This window comes from Manis pentadactyla, chromosome 8 (assembly GCF_030020395.1).
Source record: "Manis pentadactyla isolate mManPen7 chromosome 8, mManPen7.hap1, whole genome shotgun sequence".
Classification (NCBI taxonomy): Eukaryota; Metazoa; Chordata; class Mammalia; order Pholidota; family Manidae; genus Manis; species Manis pentadactyla.
The window spans coordinates 5,730,298-5,751,456 of NC_080026.1; the positions used below are offsets into that span (position 1 = coordinate 5,730,298).

Here is a 21,159-nt window from a genome sequence, read left to right on the forward strand (position 1 = left end):
ATACACATTTCTATGGCTTAAGCCACCTACTCTTCGGTGCCTCATTACGGCAGTCCTAGCTGACTGATCCATCTAGTAGGGAACAGAAGACTTTCCAACTTATCCTCGGACATTAGCACTACCAGATTAGCTCTAGTAATAGCAGGCAGTAAAATGATGAATTATGATGGCCTTAACCAAATGGTGGCTTTTTAATGGGAGCTGCGGAGGTGGCCAACACCATATTTAGAAAATGAGTTTTCACTACTTTCTTTGCAGGACAAGACTAGTAGGGAACCTGGGCGTGCCCTGCAGACAGAGGTTAGACTGAATCACTCTTACTTTAAAAGATTTTACTGTGTCCTACTTAGGAGGCCGTCTATAGATAAAACGAAGACATTCTTATTCAGTGTCTCACTTTTCACTGAAGATAATAAAAATGTAGGAAATTAAGTTCTATGTATACTGTTTTCCTTCTTAAGATGAACCAGTGTGTTTTGTTGCATAATTTTCAGTTTTAATTCTCTTTGTGTTATAAAATATCTTTAGAATCGTTTATGCCTTCATTTCCTTTGGGAAATGACCTCAGAACTCTCCAGTTCTACTAACTGGAACGTAACAACTACAAGGTAATGCCCGCCATTTTTCACACAAATGAGACTCCGTGTTGTAGACCGAAGAGGGAAGGACAGCTTTCTTTCATAGAATGGAGCCCAGAGATCCTGGGCTATTGATCAATTGCTGAATTTCTATTCATTTTTCCCTGTTAATACAACTTTGCTCTGAGTTATTCTTGCCACTTTTTGAAAGAAAAAAAGACCACTGTAGGATGCATGTTAAGGCCCAGGTGCAGAAAACACCCATTTGGTGTCAGATCTTGCTGAAGTATAAAAGAAGGTTAAGGCAAGTATTTTGAAATTATGAAGCTCGTAAATACATATTTCATTGCATTCAAGATACATTTCTCTTTTCTAGGAATGTGTCCTGACTGACGGAGAGAGAGAGAGAAAACTGCTCAGCAGCAAACTTGAAGAGACCATCACCTCCAATGGACTCAGGCCCTCTAGGAACCCCAGAGGCCACTACCATTCAGTGGGGTGGCTTGGGCAACACGGAAAGGAGTCATTGGGCCTATCACAGGGGTGTTTGGGATGATTAAAATGTGGTCATGATAGGCTTAGGAGGGGCTCAAAGACTGGACTGGTTGCTTTTGACCTGCATGAGGTGACAACTGGCTCCCTCTCTGATTTGCCCTCCTACCAGATCCCCTGCTCACTGTACTGCATCCTGCTGGGTGCCATCCTGCCTCAGGGCCTTTGCACTTGCTCTAGCTTCTGCTACAAAGCCACATGGCATTCCCTTTCACATGAACACCAACAGTCTTATTCAAATATCCCCACCTCAGAGGCTATCATATCTGAAACAGCATCATCGGCACTCTCCTCTCCTAGCTTTATGTCCTAGAAATTTCCACTATATTACATCACATTTTTTTTTAGTGCACTTCTGTGAACATACCTAGAATGTAAGCCCCATGAGGGTCAAGAATCTGTGTTGTTTATTACTATATAACTAGGCCTAGAACAGTGTTTGCCACATAATAGGTGTTTATTGTGTGTGTCTTGAATGAATGAATGAATGAACTGGCTTCCCATCAGGTCTTGATTAGAATTTTTAACTGGTCTCTGCTACAAGTCTGTTCTCACCTCCCTGCTTCTGACACTTTAAACTGCCAGCATATTGATGTGTTTCCACAAGTTTGCTCTGTGCTCAGCCCTGATGTCAGAATGCATGGCTTTCTAGTACCTGGAATAATGAAACACGTAAACCCTCTTGTGATGCACCTCTGGCTTTTAGGACTCGCCCTCCAGCACCCCGTTCATGCTTGAGGCAGCCTACAGGGCACTCAGTGCCACGAAGCAGGGCTCAGCTCAGCAGCTGGGCGCCACACAACTTCTTAATAAGTGCACAATTTTCTAATACGGCTATTTTGATGTATCCAAAAGAATCTCTAAACATTCAGAACACCCCAAATATACAGAGGTGGGGAGGTGTTGGGAGGAAGAATCCCCCGTTTGCTTATCCATCAGCTCCAGAACAATCCAGATGGCTTCTAACTGGAAAGGTCATGCTGTCACGCACAGTCTCTTCCGCAGAATTCAGTTTGGCTTTAGGATGTCCTTGCGCTACCGAGAGGGAGTGTTGCCCTCCTTGAAATCATTAACTTGATCAGACTCACCTGGGGAAAACACTGGGCTTTGGTGGCAAGAGAGGGAGAGGGTCCTGCCCGCTTTGAGGCTATTGCTCTTCTGTTTCAAGCCTGACCATCTTTTCTCCAAAACCCCAGTATTTCTGCTGGCTTCTGCTTGAACGTGGTAGGAAACCAGCTTACAGAGCATTTCTTGCTTTGGGAGGCTTCTCATCACATGCAAGTATCTTAGAAATCTGCAGCAGGGCAGATTTGTAGTTTTACAAAGTCATATAGCTTAAAAATTCCATATAGTGCCCTCTTGACAAATGTGCTGCCATAGCTCTGATGACATGTTCCTGACGCTCGACCTGTGTTCTGCCTACAAGTAGGGACATCTGACATTTACTGGGCATTTACAACGTGCCAGGCACCATTCTGCATGTTTTAGGGTGTGTCCTCATTAACTCCGTGCTAACTCCCATCAGGCAGCCTCACTTACTTTACCCATTTCACGGAGGAGAACACCAAGGCACAGAATCTAACTGGTCACTTGCTGAGGTCACACATGAAGAAGGGACAGAGCTGGGATTCCAACCTCGGCTGTCCGGCAGGAGGGCCTGCCTGCTTAGCCACTGGGACTGTGGGAAAGAAGCTGGAGATGGAGAATCGCGGGGGAGTCAAAGGAAAGTACTTTTAAGAATCGACACAGCCTCTCACTCCGCCTTTAATTGCAGCGACCTGCGGAGGCTCAGCAGCGAGGGAGGGAGCCACGCAGCCTCAGCAGAGACAGGACCAGCTTCCTGGGGCCTCTTCCCAAAATGTCCAGGGTGCCTTCGGAAGGCGAGGAGGTGTTGAGGGTCTGGAAAGCGGGAAGGGAAGGGCTTGTGATATCAACTGCCACCAGCAGAGGGTGTGACCAACATCCTCCGAGGCCAGACTGGTGGGCATGGCCTAGAACAGCACTATTGTATCCTTTTGTCTCTGCTTTCAATACATGATGATCCCTAAAGGCTTTCAGAACCACAACTCAAATTGACCAAAGCAGGCAGCAATAATCAACGCTTGCATTTTAAACTCTAATGACCGTTTCAGAATCCTCAGCAGATTACCCTGCAAATCAGAGGGAAATGAAATGAAATAGAGTGGGAAGGACGGGTGTGGGGATATGTCACTCTGCTCCCTTTCTAGTGAGTTTGTCTCTGAATGAAAAGTTCTCAGGCCTCTGGCCCCGAATGGCCTTTATCTTAAGAGGTTAATGGGCAAATTCCTCCCCCGAGAAAAGCACTCTACGAAGCCACGTTCTAACTGGCAAGCACAGAGAGAGCGGTCGCTTTTATAAGCTGGAATGTTTGTAAACTGGAACCAATACTGCAGTGTGGCTCATCTGTGCTTATGGTCTAATGAAGGAGTATGTATATTTCTATCTATCTCAGAACTCCTGCTAAACAGAAACGAACTGGCCTTAGTGTTTTCCCAAGGCAGAGGTGGCACCGCTCACCTTCACGCACAGTTGTTTTTCTCAGTCCTTTGAAGGGAGCTGTGTTATCATGGCTGCTGCACATAAAGGGAGTCAAGCCTCAAAATGAGACATGGAATTTTCATCCCTCATTAAAATAATCGGAGACAAGCTTGTAAGAACATTGTTCTTAATGTTCTAGCCCTGTAGTTACCACAGCCAATAAAAGCTAAGTTCCTTCTCCAAGCAGTTATCTTGGCACAAACGAAACTGATGATGTGTATATTTTTTTAATGGATAAATGAATATTAGACTATTCCAGTGTGTCTTAAAGATCCTGGACCAGGGAAATGGCATGCATTGACTTTTCATCCCTTTATATTCAAATTTCGTCTCAGCATGTGGAGGCAGATCGATACATTTTCATTAGTAATAATGAAGGCTAACCAGTAAGTCAAAGACCAACATTTGTCTTAGATTTTAAAATAAATTATGCTTTTGAAAGAAAAGAGAGTTGGAAAATATGTAGTATCTGATTCAATATTTTAGATAGAACACAAATTAAACTATAAGAATATAAGTAACAGAGTAATCAATTTTAGTGTCCTGCTCTAATAAAATAAAATAAGATGATAAAAAAGTGGTAAAAAAACAAAAATAGTAGTTGGCCCCTGTGTCTATGAGGAATTAATTTAAATTGAACTAAAGCTGTCTCAAGCTTGATAATAGAAGGTTGACAGAGCCCGCCCCTCATCATGAATCAGGTAGGAATTAAGTGATGTGAAAAAGCCCTGTTGGTGACATCACGCCCATTCCTGGCTTCTGACTTTTTCCACCAGCAACAGCCTCTGGCTTGGGATCTGAGATGCTGACATTTTCCACCTAAGCTTGATCAGTTTGCCTTTTGAAAGATAGTCACAAATTCATCTTACAAACAGGCTACATTTAAAAGTTAGTTATTAGCAACTGGAAAGACACTTTTACACAGAAGCTCTCTTACTGGAGCAGCTGGGGTCTCCGGCTAGCCCACAACACCTACTTTATTGTTACTGATTGCCTTAATTCTGGCCCCTGAGCACAGTATAAAAGCAGGTGAGGTCCGAGGATACAGTCTGGAAGACACCCTTCCGGGGGTCCAGTCTGAGAGTCCCACTGAGGCACCCTGGGCCCAGGGAATGCCCGGGAATGGCAGCCCTAGCTCTTCAGATCCTCCGTGTCTAGTAATTCCTAAATTGAGTGAGTTTATGTGGCTTGGGGTGGGGTGGGGAGAGTGTTGTGGGGGAATTCAAGATGGACAAGAGGGGATAGTTTCAAAGACTTTTCAGCTGAAATCAAAACTCTATACAGAATCCCCCCTTGTCATATAAATGCTACGTTCAGATGAAGCGGGAGCAGGTTGATGAGAGAGCTGGCCGGGCCCACCTCACCTCCTCCAACCCCCTGCTACCCGGCTTGAAAGTCAAACCCTTCCCACGGAGGACCCCAGCCTGTGAAGGGAGGTGGACCAGAGCCCCCTGAGCACACTGGGATTCCCGCCGCACTGCCCTACACGGCCTGCCCACTTGGAAGACCCTCTTACCCCAAACCTGGGTCAGGCTGGGCAGAAACCAAGGTGGACCACCTTTTCCTTATAGCCCCTCCCCCCATGAAGTAGCAATGGATGGAAGTACATTTGCACTGCACTGGATCATGAGAATTAAAGTAAAGGAGCCCAAGTATGAGCCACGTCGACCACAGTGCCTTATCTGTAGATTGCGCTAGATAAATGGTCCCCTCTGTGATTTTATCATTATTTTCTAGCTTTTATTCAAGATAATAATCTATATACTATGCAAATAAATTTATTTTGACACATGCATTTATTGCTCCCCAGAAATAGCCTAACTTGAACTTCTTAAAAGTTATGAGTGCCTTAAGGTCCCAAGTCACTCCTACCCTAACACATTCATTCACTCAGTGAACATCTACTGCTCTGTGCCAGGCTCTGCGCCAGCCACGTGGGGTACAAACACCTGCAAGGGGTTCAGCCTCCACGGAGGAGGTGGATAAGTCTACAGAGAACATCACTGAAGGGCAGTAAGAGCTAAAGTGGAGCAAGGAACTAGTTCTACGTGCCTCTGAGGACCACTTTTTTGAGCCTGAGGACTAAAGTCCCATCAGAGTGAGATAGCTGAATCTCTCTCTTTTTTTGTACAGAATCATTGACTATATTCTCCATGCTGTACTACTATCCCTGTGACCAACTTACATTATGACTGAGAATTTTCGTGCCCCTTTATTCCCCTCAACCTCCCCATCTGCCATGCCAACCCCTCCCCCATGATAACCACCAGTCACTTCTCAGTGTCTGTGAGTCGACTGCTGTTTTGTTCATTCTGTATTTCTTTGTTTTTATATTCCACAAATAAGCGAAATCATATGGTATTTGTCTTTCTCCACCTGGCTTATCTCACTGAGCATAAGACCCTCTAGCTCCATCCATGTTGTTGCAAATGGTAGGATTTTTTTATGGCTGAATAATGTTCCATTGTGTATATGTGCCACATCTTCTTTATTCATTCATCTATTGATGGCCACTTAGGTTGCTTCCATATCTTGGCTACTGTAAATAATGCAGCAATAAACATAGGGTGCATATATCTTTTTGAATCAGGGATTTTGTTTTCTTTGGGTAAATTCCTAGAAGTGGAATTACTGGGTCAAATGGCATTTCTAGTTTTAGTTTTCGGAGGAGCCTCCCTCTGTGCTGCGTTCCACTACAGCCGTACCAATTTACATTCCCACCAATAGTGTAGAAGAGTTCTCGTTTCTCCAAATCCTCGCCAACACTTGTTGTTTCTTGTCCTTTGAACAGTGGCCACTCTAACTGGGACAGGGGTCATAGGGAGATGGAGAGGGTCATGCTGGATAGGAAGGCAGGGCCCAGGTCTCAAAGATCCTTTTATAACATACTACGATGGCTGAATTTTATACTAAAGGTCACAGAGTCTTTGAAGGGTTTTAAATGTCACGGGCAGAGTGGAAGACGCATTAGAGACAGAGACAAGGCCTTAGCCAGCAATCTAGCTGAGGGAACTTTGCTTAGATTGGAAAAAGGAGATCCTCTGCAGAGACACAGGGGCCAGGGTGTCAGACTTGAGGGTTGAGAGTGGATTCGATTTCTGCCTTCACTCAGCCCTCAGCCAGGTGCCTTTGGCAGCATGCAAACTGCACAGCTGCTGCAAGGACCCCTCGACAAAAGGACAGGGGAAGAGATTTTTGCCAGAACAATGGCAGAGGCCATGAAATGAAAAGAAAGCTGTAAGTATAAGAGGTGTTTAGAAGAGAGAATTATGAACTCAACTTGGCCATGAGTTGAGGTAGGTGAAAGGGTCACAGGAGCTGGGTTTGACTGGGTGGGCAGAGGTCCCAGTAACCATGGTGAAAAAATCCAGGAGTAGCAGCTTCAGTGGAAAGCTGATCAACTCTGTGTGGGATATACTGACTCAGTGGTTCCATACCCGGGGGAAATGTCCAACAGACGGCTGGATATATGGTTTGAAGCACAGATAAGACGCATTGCCTAGTAATATACACGTGAGTCATCACTGTGCAAAAATGAGCTCAGTGTGTGGAGTTCAGACTACCCAGGCTACGGGTTGAGAAGAAGAGGAGAGGATTTATCACAGGTTTCATTTCAGGGCTTTATTCCTCTGTTGATAGCATCTGTAATGAATCACGGATAGAACAAGACCACCTATACTGTCTCCTTTGTTTTCTCTCTTTTCTTTTTTCTTTTGTTCTTCCTAATGTCCAGAGCCGGTGGAACCTGCCATTTGAAGACCTGATCTTAAGCTTCCCTACAGAGAAACAATTGTTTGTCCCACCAAAGCCTGTTTAAACGTGAGCTGTGAGGGCGCAGGGACATAAACGCTCATAAATAGTTTCTGGGAGTGAGCCTTTGTCTTTTTAACCCTGTAATTGTGTTCAGCTGAACCCGACGACTTTGGCATTAGGCATCGAAGGAGCTGCTGGCTGTGTTTCCGGCTAAATCTGAGTCGCCACTGCAAAACAGGAACTCGAAGCAATGAACTGGATACAAGAACCTGAGCGTGACCAAGATTGGAGAACCTCCAGGCAAAATGAGGTTTCCGTAACAACTGCACTTTTCTCTCCCCACCAATTAGAACAAATTGGCAGGCAGCTGAGCCGGGAAATGAAGCATTATCCAGAAGCACAGCCTGATGGTGGTGTTTTCTCTGGTAGCTCCGCGCTAATCAGAACTGTCGGGTAGAGCCTCATTGCAATGGATTCTTGAGCAAGGTGTCTGCAGTTGTTAATATCCAAGGACGGTAAAGATTTTTGTTCTAGTAACGTAGATGCAATAAAGAGAAAACAAACCCTTAATTGTCTTTCCTTTATTTATTCATCCCATTTACAAGTATTCACTGAATGCATTTTATGTGGAGGGCATCTTTAATTCAAAGACGACGCCTAAGCTCCCTCACTTTCTCTTTCGTGATGCTGGTCACTGGATTTGCCTTCATGATTCTCAGTGGAAATGCCAACTGTATTTTCCTAAGAGTCCCATTTCACTCATCTGATGGGGGTCCCCATTACTTGGCTCTCCTCTAAGTAGCAGGATGGTTTTTTAAAGAGGACCGGCTTTCCAAGTATTTTTCTAATTCAAGGGAAAGGTACTGTTGGGAAACAGCGTCTTAGCTTTTGTCTCTCTAGGGAAAGAATTATTTCTCTCGCAGAACGGGAGTCAAGGCAAGTCTAACTCTAGCTGGGTGGTGACCGTTCATCCTGGGACATGTTATTTTGTCAACTCCATTCAAACGCCTTGTAGGCAGAAGTAGTGACTTCAGAGTCCCTCCCCATGGGAAAGAAATGACCCAGTCATGGCAACGTAATGGCCTCTGTCTTGGCCAGCTGTCATGTAGGAACACAGAAGAAAAAAACAATATGTGCCATATTTCTATAGACTAGTAAGAGATTGTGTGTCCATTAGAAAAAGTTCTCCCCAAATACTGACTCTTCTATGGTGGACAAACAGTCTTCATGTTACCTACAAGATCAAACAGCTGCATAAAAGGAGGAAAGCCTAAAGCTCAAGTGTGAGAAGACAATACAAAGTGCACATTTATCAGGAGAGAACATAAAGCAACTCAAAAGGTCTTCTTGTCTAAGGAGAGATAATTTAATTACACCAGCTTATCTTTACAAAATGCTCAGGAAAGCATCTATTGCATAAACGTCTTAATATCCAGCAGAACATTTTTTTGGTCTGGGTGAAATATTAGACTCTTTTGTTTTGGTATTTGCTCTATGCAGTTTTTAATCCTACAAGTGTGCATGTTATTTTGCCAACCAGTAATATTCTTCAGATTTTCAAAATCTAAATTCTGCTCTAAAGGGAGATACAACTATAAGGGAAGGTGTCTGCAGCTCCCCAAGCGTCTGTCCTTCACTGGAGCTTGTTGGCCACTCGAGAAAGGGTGGGTAGAGGGTTTTTGGGCACATGAACAGGGCCAGGCCAGATGGTATCCCTAGGAAACAGCTTCACGAGAGACACAGGAAAGAGCTGAAGTTCCTGATCATGTGCAAAGTACATACATCCGAGGCAGGGCGGAGCTGCGGAGTGACCTGGGTGAAGGAAAACACCGAGGCAGCTCTGGAGCAGGGATGCCCGCCCGGCCTTCAGTGCATAGCCAAGCCTGCCTGTCACCGGGCTCTAGGCATCGTCGGCCTTCGGTCTGCACAGCTCTGTCCCAGGGACTAATTGTGAACATGGCAACATCCAATAATCAAGTCTGGGATGACTGCAACCCAGGGTAAGCACGTGGCTAATATGTGGACAGGATCTTCCTGACCAGCAGTAGGGAGATGCTTTCTAATCTAAGTAATGGGTTGAAATTAGGTACTAGTGAACTGGTCTTATTTTAAATAATTTCCTTTTCAAAGACAAAAATATTTGCTTATGGAACATCATCCCTCCCAGATTGGTCCTCCTTGTTCCTCTCAGAGAATCAGAGCAATTTGGCTATTGAGGTAGAAGTAAATTCTATTTAAAATTTCTTTTCTTTTTGACTCCATTTGATAAATCAGGTTATTTTCTTTTGAAAAGCTTGCTGGAGCTCTCCTGCTTAGCTCCTCGGTCCTCACTTGCTGGTTCTGATAAAGCTAATATTCTCCTTTGCTCTTGACCTGCTAACATGGGATGCAATTGGCCCATGTGGCTTTGTTCTTATGGCACACGAGCAATATTTTAAGTTTGAAATGGGTTACCTTAAAAAAATAATCTCTTCTGAAGGTCTCTTTAAAGTTGTTTATTACAGGGTTATCCAGATGTAACGACAGGGCTTAAAAATCATTTATGGCCCAGCTTAGTCTTTGGTTCTCTAATTTTAAGCAGTAATTTGTGTAACTTTCTTGACTGAATTAAGCAGGCTTTACACATGATCACATGTAGGATTAAGAGAAGATGATACTGAAAATGGTGAATTTTTTCATTCATCCATCCACTCATGCATCAACATTTGCTGAAAAGATCAGAAGGCCAGGCTCTAAGAGTTCAGCATACAAAGATGAATAAGACACAGCCTTGCCCTCACAGAAGAGACAGAAATGTAAACTAATATTGCCATTAGTACAATAATGGCATATATATCAGGCCAAAGGAGGGGGTGATAAACTCAGTCTGAGGAATCCAAAGAGATTTGACTAAGGCTTCCCAAACAGCATTTCTTCCTGTCGTTTCCTGGTTTTTATGGTACCCAGGTGATAAGTGTACAGTAGAGGAGAATCACTCTTCATACCAATCTCTCAAGTACCAAGATAAAACACTGAGTTCTGCAAAGTAGCTCAGTTTGTAGTCACTCCTCCAGTCATATCACCGGTTGCCAGTAAAGAGAAAGAAGTGCTTATTGTAAACATGCATTTTTTACCTTTGCTGAAGAATGGATGTGACCTGCTTGCAGAAATTCTCCCCATTTTGAGAAAGCTCCTTTAGGTTCTTGTACACTTTAGTATACTGAAAAAGAAAAGATACACAGAAGGATTACGAGCGCTTCCGAAGATAGAACTATAAATTCAGAATACTTCTGTAATGATGGCTGTCACAGGAAATGATTGTGCAGCTACAGGGACGCACACCTTTCGGATGAGCTCTTAAAATGAAGATGAAGCGTCTTCTGCTTGGACGTAAAAGATCCTGGAGAACTTTTCAAAAATAAAGTTGGTCTGTTTCTTCCTGGGCCAAATACAAACAGTTCAGCAGTGGAGTGTACCTGGAGTCTGGTTTTCTGTCGCCCCTATTGCTCCCAGGATGGTTAAAACTACATTCTGAAATACACTGAGTAATCATTTTGTGTCTGCCAAAATCCAGAATAATATACCCGGGCCTCAAACCCTGGACTCGTTCAAGTGAGTGTTTCTTGTTTGCAATGTGAATGTGTTAGTGAATGACTTGTTAGTAAAATTTTCCCTAGTCCCTTCTATATCCCATTTAAGTCTAGTAACAAGAATGTTATATATTGAGTTGAATATTTTTATTGTACCAAATATTTATAAATTTATAAGTAAACCTTTATACATTCTTTTATATATGAATTTAGCCTGCACACACAAGATTTCCAAGGGAAGGATTTTTGCCATTTGATTTAGAACTCTACATTGTCATTCTGATGTTACATTTGTAAAAGCAGACATTTATGAGAATAGATTTTCAGTGTCCAAATGGGGAGAGTCCATGTCCATGGATTCTGCAGCTTACCTGACACGTAGTAAGGGACGTTAGGTGGTGCAACAGTCCTAAGCACACTCACAGTTGCCATCTGCGAGGTGCAAGGGCCAGTTGCATTTCTCAAAATGAGGTTTTACACAGGAGGATATGCAAATTATGTATGAAACGAGCGTCATGCTGCGGCTCTGCCCGTGAGCGGAGTTCGGTCGGGCGCTGAATTGAGAGCTCGCAGCAGTGGGCGTCTACTGAGCAGGCACTTCACAGATGTGACTCTTCAGGGCTGAGGCAGCCTTGCGGTTAGCCCAGGGGCATGTGGGTGTGGCCCCAGCAGAGGAGCAGAAAGAGGTCACCGGGCCACAGAGAAGGAAAGACCTAAAGAAACGACGTGATCCGGGTCCTTGACTTCCGGGGCGGAATGACACAAACTGGGATGGAGAGACACCACCCCACAGATACCAGCCCCTTTTATCTTTCACAGTAGTTTATCTTTCCTCTGACTTTAACACGGAGAGCCACCGCAGGACTTGGCAGACAACATAGTAGCAAACAGCTTCTCTGAACCTGCCTGGGACACGAGGGCCGTGGCCGAAGAGCAAAGCCCTTTGCAAGGACACTGTTAACTCCTAAGCAAAGTCTGGAAAATTATGTGCCTGCAGGCGCCCGTCAGACACTCGCGTGAGTGAGGAGTGAGGAGTGAGGTGGGAACCACGGGCCGGGAGGCAGCTGCCACCTGCTCTGGACGTGAGAGTGTGGCCTGGGGTGGCCAGACCTCCAGTTTGTTCAAAAAAGCACAAATAAAGATTGACATCGGAAATACGATTTAAAAAAAATTATAGCAAACATTTCACACATTTTAAAACTCTCCACAAAGCAAGCAAAGCACACCTGTCCTGTTGTCCTGGTGTGGCCTCGGCCACGAAGGATGAGTCTCAGCGTCACGAGAGTGACATCACTGTTCGACAGCCGGACTGTCTCATGTTTATTTCCACAAAAATAACTTGCCATCTGTGAATGATGCACTATAAGGCCTCCTTCCTCTCCTTCCAGGTACGATGGGAAAGTTTTAGTGAGCATTTTAAAACTATTTAGTTTTTTGTGCACTTTTCTATTCCCTAAACATTTTCACTGATTTTCCCCCTAAGCCTTTCAATTCTTCCCATACGACTAAACAACACCCCACACAGCACACGTAGGCATAACCACCTGACGAAAAGCCCCCCAAGGAGGCACACGTGGGGGCTTTGTGTGGGGTTTCAGTGAAGGTCCCACCCTGCTCTGTCCTGGCCCCGGACTTAGACATCATGGCTGACGCCAGGGCATGGCCTTGAGGATGGACGCCTGTGTGTCACAAAGCAGCCAGAGAAAAAGAGCCCCCGTCCCCGATGGCCGTGGGCCTGCACACAAGCCCTCAGCTCTCTACTTTTGTACTTAAGTGTGAGAGAAATACAATGACAGGCTTTTTTTTGGAGCCACTCATTTTGGGTTTTAAAAATATTCAGCTGAACATAGTCCTAACTCAAACACAGTCTTTTAACGTTTATTTTATATTATGAAACACTTGTATGTTTTATGAAATAATAATGATACAGAAAATAATAATGACACACATTGTGTACTCACTACCTAAGTTACAGAGAGATTAATGCTTTGCTTCTGCTTTTTTGTTTTCCTGATTTCTCTTTAAACATATTTTCTCCTTCTTATAATTTCTTTGGTTCCACTTGGGCATTTATTCTTTCATAGGAACATTTCTCCAATAACAGTTTTTTTTTAAGTCCCTGTTCGGATCCTAATTAGAATTGCACCCTACATATATACATCAATTTGGAGAAACTGACTTTTTTATGGTATTTAACCTTCCTATCCAAGGACATAGTAAGTCCTCATTTATTCAAGTCTTCTTTTATGTTCAATCAAATTTTGTAATTTCTTTTATAGATCCTGTAGCTTTTTTAGTTGATTTATTTAGAAATATCTCACAGAATTAAGCTGTGTTTTTTAAAATGTAATGTCCTATTTGCTTGTCTTTCTAGCCCACAGCAAAGCAGAAAGACCCAACAGAAACCCCAGGGCGCATGTGCAAGAGAGAAAGATCTGGACGCACGCCTGCAGAGTGTGTTTCTCTCCGCTCAGATGCTAACGGCTGGGGCCGGGGTGGGGTGAAGACAAGGCCGAGAGGTGGACTGCAGGGGTTTGGGGCCTTCAGAGCAGGAGTGAGGAGAAGAACCTTCTGCTGGAAAAAGCAGAGGTGGAGGGAGGGGCTGAGAGGAGCTGTCCTAAGGGCTGGGCCCCCACCAGCCCTCCCGCTCCTGAGGGCGATCTGCCTCCCACAGTCCTGGGGAGAGAACTGGGGGCCTCAGGCACCGGGTGTGAGGACGTGGGTGGGCAGCGGAAGCCTTGCCCCTAACCAGGGTGGCAATGAGCAGAACCAGCTGAGGGTCTTCCTATCAGCTGGGCTGCAGGAGCTGCTGCATGTCCCAAACTTATCCAAGCCACCAAATCTCTCCCAAACACACTTTTAAATTACCATCTTCAGAGACAGCTACGAGCATCTGTAAGCCAGGGGGCGATTCCGAGCTCCATCGCTTTGGCGGGACGTGGGGGAGCCTGTGGCACGATGGAGAGTGCCTGTCTCCCAGAGGAGTTCAAATTCAGCTTTTTAAAGCAAGAGGCTGCTGCTCAAACAAAGCACGTCTTCAGCTTCAGTTGGCCTTGTGGCTGCCAGTTGTAGATCTGGGGAGACCATTTCCTGTCATTTAATGGATTGGTTCTTCCCAAGTTTTATCACATCACAGCACACCTGGAAAATGATGTTTGTACTGGGACAGCGCAGTAAATGGATAAAGTTGTTTTAGCCAGAGGCAACTGGCCCATGGGCTCTGCCCCCAGCCTCAGCCTGCCCATTGGGGGGCCGAGGGCATCTGTGTGTCAGGTGCACCTGTAACCCATTCGCCAAACTCCAGCAAGCCCAGTACGCAAGGCAGGACACTCTACAACCCGTTATGCTGTTGCTGACTTAGTGATCACACAGGAGCGGGGTATTTCTCTTAGGACAGCAGTGGAGAGAATCTTTATCTTTGACCATATATACAATTTACTGGACGCTCCCGACAAGCCCTGATCCACACTGAGGTCAAGGTGACGGTAAATAAAAGAACTGCGGAGAATAAGTGCATCATTTCAGCATATTCTCTGCTTCAGAAACGATGATTCTCTACCTTTCGTTGTGTACCATCTACCTAAGATTAGAAGACAAAACCTGTGAAAAGCAGACTTGCGTAAATATTAAAGCAGAACCCAGAGTTTATCTTGTCCAGTGTGTGTGTGTACGTGTGTGTAATCAGAAAATCTTAGAATGTATCTGCTTTGAGGGGATGAAATCTTTGACCTGGGTGTTGACGCTGCCTCTGCCGTCCCACCGCGCCTTCCCACCTCACTCCCACCCGCGGGCCAGGCCTCTGAAGGGTTTCCATGGAGCACAGTTTGGAAACCACTCAAGTCCAGCCCCCTTAGTTTATTGTTCAGGCCCAAACAGCTGAAGATAAACTCACTAGCTAGGAACAGAACTGTGATTAGGAATGTTAGGTGGAGAAATCAATTGGAGACTCCATCAGATATAAATATATTCCTAAGTTGCTCATCAGCATAATCACACTGTTCACTCAGAGTGATAGTTGCCCTTAAGTGTTATGAGCAGCACAGACGGCTTCCTAATGTCAACAACCAGCACAAAAAGGGTTTGCCTAGTCAAAGTCGCGTGGAAAGTGAATTTTTGGTGTGTTTTTCCCACTCATTGTGTTGTCGGGCAGCTGCGTCTGGGGGGGTCTCTCCCTGCACACTAGGGGAAGCACTAGGAGAAACCTCAGCCTGCACGGGGGAGGGCTCTTGACTCTGAATGAGAAAGAATTCTGGAACAGGTCAGACAAGTGTAGGTAAGGAAGGAATTCACTGAGGTGAGAGCAGCAGTGACTGGCAGCTGCAGTGCAGGCAGCAGCAGGAGGAAGGGGACGCTCACTGAACTCCTGCTCGGCACAGGGCACATCCCCTGCCAACTCCTAACGCCACCTGACGTCCAGTGTCCGCTTGAATCTGCACGGTGTGGGAACTAAGCCCCCACCACCCCAGGATGTGGGGGAGCCACAGAGCCCTGGATGGAGTGAGAGATGGTCTCAGAACTTCCCAAAGACGAAGAAAGGAGATTTTTCAGGCAGGCTACTAAAGAGCAAGATTGTATAGCTGCAGTCCTGTCGGGGTCACCCAGGTGACGGGAACTTGCAGCCCAAATCAGAGATCTCAGTAGCCCTTCTCTACTTGTCTGAAGTAGAAGAGAGAGAGAAGATTAGTGCTTAGTTTAGAAAATTGAAATAGCAAGTAACAAAGACACTTTCCACTGGAAGAGTGCAGATACATAATGCAGTAAGCTGAGCAGAGAGAAGTCTTTACTCAAGGCAAAAAGTACACATTCAAAGAAAGGGGAGTGCAGGCAACCTCAGAGAGGAGGTGCACTTAAGGGCTCAGGACTCTGTCCTTTAAGGCTTTCAAGAATGGGGCAAAGTAGGGCGGGGGTGCAGTGGTAGGCTTGACATGTGGTCTCATGATGTCTGTCTCCAGTGAGAGACATTATGCCACATTCACAGTCTGTCCCCAGATCTTCTGTAAGATAAACTTACTACAAGGACTCTCTTGATCTGGTTCTTCTCCAAGACAGTGGTTTCCCTCAAGCAATGGGGGCATATCATTTAGGATAGCTTGTCCTGTCTTAAGAGTGTCAGTTGTTGGCTGATTATCATAAAAAATGTCAGGTATCTTAACCTGCTAACTCCCTGGTTTTTAAAATGGAATCTTAGCCTTAAGATGGAGTCCCTCCTGTTCTTACTGTACTGTTGATATCTCAGCATTTTTAATCAAAGGCAGGAGAAGTTAACCATGATGCTTGTCCCATGTCCCTGCCCCACCTCAGTTGAGCTTTCCAATACCAGGTTCCCTCCCAAATATTCATTCCAGGAAAGCACTTTCTATTGATCTTACATCTCCATATGAATTTGTATTAACATGCTACTTCTCCCTAGGGTCATTGATTACTAAAAGGAAATATGTGATTTTTTTCACTGATAAAGGAATTTCAGGCTGGCAATGGAATATCTGGGACATTTCTGAGCTCCTAAAAAAAAAAAACCCCTCCACACAGACAACTGGCTTACACAGACATTTCCCATCCAGCCATTAGGAAAACATTTCTGCTCCACATTTGTAAGCAGATTCTGTTGGATATTGTCATTGCAATAAAAAAAATCTAGTAATCAGAGCAATTTGTACATCAAATGGTTAGACAGATGACTTCTAAACAATATAAAACCATATCAATCTTGGCCTAGCTTCTCTTTCTGACTTTCCATGATTTGAAAGATTAAGAAGCTTAAATTCAGTTACTCTAGAAAAATCCATTTTTATTCTGGATGGTACTATGGACATTTTTTAGATAATGATGATCCTCATGGTATTAAATAAACCCTGATATTCCACTTGTATTTAATTAAATAAGCTTTTGTTAAGTGCCTTTCACATGAGAGGCCCTGTGCTACTGATTTCATGTGATTTCTGATTCATAGGGGTAATATTTCAAAGAACTGCCCCTCTAACTATGGGGGTATCTGTGAAATATTTGGAATCCCCATGGCAAGTTGTCATAGATTATGGGTCATAGAACATTTGAGAACATAATCTACTACACCCTCTTCTCTTCTTCCTATTCAGATGAGAAAACAGAGGCCCATGAAGTGTGGAACGGCATGTCACATACGTCAAGGGTGCACGCTGGGAATGCTGTGGTCCACGGATGTCTATGCCAGACCCAACCTGCCTCCTTATCTCTTCAGTGAACAAGAATCCCTCAGGAGCCATGGACCATTGTACTGGTATCTTCTTCGTGCCAGGCAACATCTCAGACCCAGGCAGAGCCACAGAAATGAGAAGCTCAGACAGCATCTGAGCCGAGTTGAAGGAGCAGCCCCACAGCCTGGTACTATTTCAATAGCTATGATGTTAAGGGAAGGGGCTGACTGCGTGGAGCTCAAAAAATGTCCTCCGGGATAGGATGCTACCCCTGGATACCGTAGCAGTGATAAAAGCAAACACTTTTACGCTTGTTTGCCCATGCTGTCTGCGCATTGTTTCACAGGAAGGCACTTTAAAAAAAATGATGGGATTATTTCATTTGGAGATAATTTGATCCTGCCTGTTTCCTTGTACATGGATTTGAAAATGATTTCGTTTGGCTTATTTTTAGGTTTAGAATCTACACTCTTAGATGTTAAAGCATCAAGGCCCAGAGCCAATTCTTTTCTTTTTCAAAAACAGAACTTTAAAAAATCTTCTTCAAATAAGTTCTGACACTCTTAAGATTAGTTAAAAGCCCTACAGAGCATTTAGACAATCTTTGTTACCCTGATGACTAAGAATTTGAGCACAGACATTGACCCGGCTCTTTGAGGTTCAACAGCCCAGCTATCAGCTTTTTTGTACCGATGGAGCATTAATCTAAAACAAGAGATTAAAAAATATGTTTTGTATCATGGGACCTGTTGGCAGTCTGGTAAAAACTATTTTACTCAGAGTAATATTTCTAAATGCAAGAAATAAAATAAAACAGGATTTCAAAGGAAACTATATTGATAAATATTTGTAAAAACATTTTTAGAAATCATATTATGTGTGCTTCTAATTAATATACTAAGTAACAAGTCTTAAGAATTCTTCAAATTTCTAAGTCCCACAGAGTGTAAACAACATTTATTGATATCCAGAAGTATCATTATAGCAAATACATTTCAGCAAACAACTGCAATGTTATATAAAAATATGTGATTTTTATTGGTTACAAAGTTACAGACACTCCAGTAGTACTGGGATTTGTTATTCATATTCAGAATTTAAGGAAATTCTAAATTTCAGTTAGAAATGACTATAAATAAAAGGTCAAATTTTTCCCACTGAAGCTCATGCAACCCTGATTTCCATACTTGGGTCCACTTGCATAGACCAGGCTAAGAACTGTAGTTAAGCTACAGGTTTGTGAATTAATTGTGTTCTCTGTAACCCGAGGGACTCAGGGAATGGGACACCCTGCGGGTGGCTGAAGCGATGGTCTCCTCATGAAACGACTGTTTCCTGAAGCATCCATTTGCAGTCCTTTCCCTTCTTTTATTTGGTTCCCAAACTGCAGCTTCACCTACCAGGAAATCAGCTCAAAGGCTGATGAAGATGAAACAGTTGCAAATAAATGAAGATTACATGACTGTAGAGGAGTTAAAAACTGGCTGAGGAGGTAGTCATCGCCTCTTGACTCCCAGGCTCCTTTAGTGGCACTGTGCCCACGGAGATGAACTTCAAGGCTGTAGGCAGGGATAGGAGCCCTTGGGGATGATGACTGAGCACGGGATCAAGAACTTTCCAGAGCATCGGGAGGGAGCATGAAGCAGACCCAGAGATGTGACCGAGGCTGATCAAGAGGGAACGCTTCTCCCAGATCATCATCATCAGACAGCGGCCTTGGAAAAGGATGCTATGCTGTCAGGTCAGTTTTGTTTTGCTTTTAAACTTAGCCTGGCCTTAGTTTCCCTCTCTTCTACCTCATTCTTCCCTGGGTCTTGACTTTCTTCTTTGCTGACGGCTGGTGCCAAGTTTTGGCTTCCTCTTATCTTGTCCCTGTCCCCACGCAACCAAGACTATGCAAAAATATCACCCAAGTGTCAGAGGTGAGGCAGGAGTGGAGTTAACATTTTAGCAAGGGAGCAACTGCAAGGAGTGAAAAATAAACAAACAGCAAACACGTAGATGATAAAAGTCTTCTTAAAAAGTTATCTGTGCTTACCAATGGAGAGAAGATCAGAGGGAAGAAATTAAAGAGGGAAAATTTCTTTCTTAAAATCTCTCCGCACCCATATTGTTCAAATTAATTTTCATATTAGGCACATATTACTTCTATATTTTAAAAAGTAAAAGTAGGTAGGGCCTGCTATTACACCATCATAAAAATTAGTAGCCTTTGTGACTTCATCTGATTTAGCTCATCTGGTGGGATAGCAGTTTTCGGCTCCATCTTCTCTAAACCTGTTATCCTCATACATGTATAAGCAAAAATGAAACCAATACATCTCTCTTGATCTTTTTCTTTATGGCTTTATTTCAGTCCCCACTTATCTGCTTCTCCATGGTTCTTTTTTTTTTTTAAAATAAATTACTTGAAGGATGAATGCAACCTCTTGCTTCTGATGTCACCAATTTTAGCTTTCTGGCACCATTTACTGGGGTGACACATTGACAATACTTCTTTATTTCCAAAGTATAGATACTTTCCTAGCCCCACTTTAATTGCTCCTCATTTCCTAAATTACTTCTCGGCTATGGCGTCTAACAGCCTGACAATGTCTTTGGGCTTTTGATCAATCTTCTATTTTTGGTAACACTCCCAGGATTGAAACAAACATGTTGGCACCCTCCAAAGACCGGACAGAGTGGGCAGTGACCCCTCCTGCTGGTCTTGCAATTCTTCACTCTGAATGATGTGGAAAAATATGCAAAAATCTTCCACCCTCACCTCACTTTCAGAACCCAAACTTGGCTGCAGATTCTGCATGTTTGTATATCCACCCTATGCATGATGTTGGCAACATCGGTGTATATTTTAAGAATGTTTTCCAAGCAGCCACCATCTGCATACAAGTGGAATGCTGTACCCACTCAAAGTTTTTCCAAATATATGAGAATAAAAGATGACAATTAACCTGCCTTATCATTTTCTAGGAAGGACTCTGTTTTAAACTGAGTAAAAAAAAAAAAAAGCCACAAGACTTTTGTACCACAGCCAACATCTAAATATGTTTGGCTTCTGAGTGTCTCAAATTTCTTAAGTTAAAATCCACTAATATATAAACTGCTTAGCAGCCCTCTCACACACAGACATGCAAGCACATTGGGCTACTCACCGAGCAATCTGTCCATGGGTCCCTCATGTTGAAACGCTTTTTGCTTCTGTCCTTTTACCTACGCCCCAGCATTCAGCACTCGGGAAGTTGGGTGTGTCCTGGGCTTCCCAGATTCAAAAGGCCTCGCATGCGTCAGACCTTGTCAAACACTCCAAGGAGGAAGTCCCAGCCCTTGACTTTCATCCCATTTGTTTCCTGAAAAAGCAAAGAACTGCTCTGGGTCAGGAGAGCTGGACTGAGAGTGAGAATGGCTTCTGCAAATACTTCGCGGGCAGAAAACTGAGTCCTGAACTGTGTGGCCTAGAGAGAAATACATACAGTATCCCAATTCGGTGCTCAGGGCTGATATGGGGGGATGCATATTCCCTCCGGGTGCCATACTACTCACATTCTTTATTTTCTATATTTTATGATGCTTTGACATGTTGGGGTTTTCGGACTTGGGATGGACTGCCCTCTCTGGGGTCAGCTCATTCCTAGAGACAGCAAGCAACTTGGCTGTTAGCAGACTCTGACATGCAACACAACCAATCCTGAGCCCAGACCCCCTTAATCTATCTCTCCCACCCTCCGTGGATATTGCCCCTGCCCAAAATCACCCCAGAGCTGGGCCCCAAACAATCGGGACACACCTGTATAACTGTGACTATGGTAGAAAACGTCTAGAAAAGGCCAATGGGAAGCAGCTCACACATTCGCCACCTCTCAGGGCCTAACTCAACCCAGCCCAGGAGTAGGAGGCTAAACTATCCGGCTAAGGACTTTTCTATATTTGGACTCAGTTTTTTTTTCTTCAGTTGCTCAAAAGGATAAACGGAACTAA

General features: G+C 44.1%; 1 protein-coding gene across 2 annotated transcripts in view; it reads right to left on the bottom strand.

Annotated features, from left to right (window-relative positions):
• Positions 1 to 21,159, bottom strand: part of NOSTRIN (nitric oxide synthase trafficking) — a 54,180-nt gene that overhangs the window by 32,845 nt on the left and 176 nt on the right. For both annotated transcript variants that reach the window (XM_036884018.2, XM_057505454.1), the window contains exons 2-3: positions 20,337 to 20,531; positions 10,556 to 10,641 (exon numbers count right to left, since the gene is read on the bottom strand). In XM_036884018.2, the coding sequence (XP_036739913.2) occupies positions 10,556 to 10,641; positions 20,337 to 20,363 (113 nt within the window). In that variant the 5' untranslated portion in view covers positions 20,364 to 20,531. The remainder of the gene's footprint in view (positions 1 to 10,555; positions 10,642 to 20,336; positions 20,532 to 21,159) is intronic.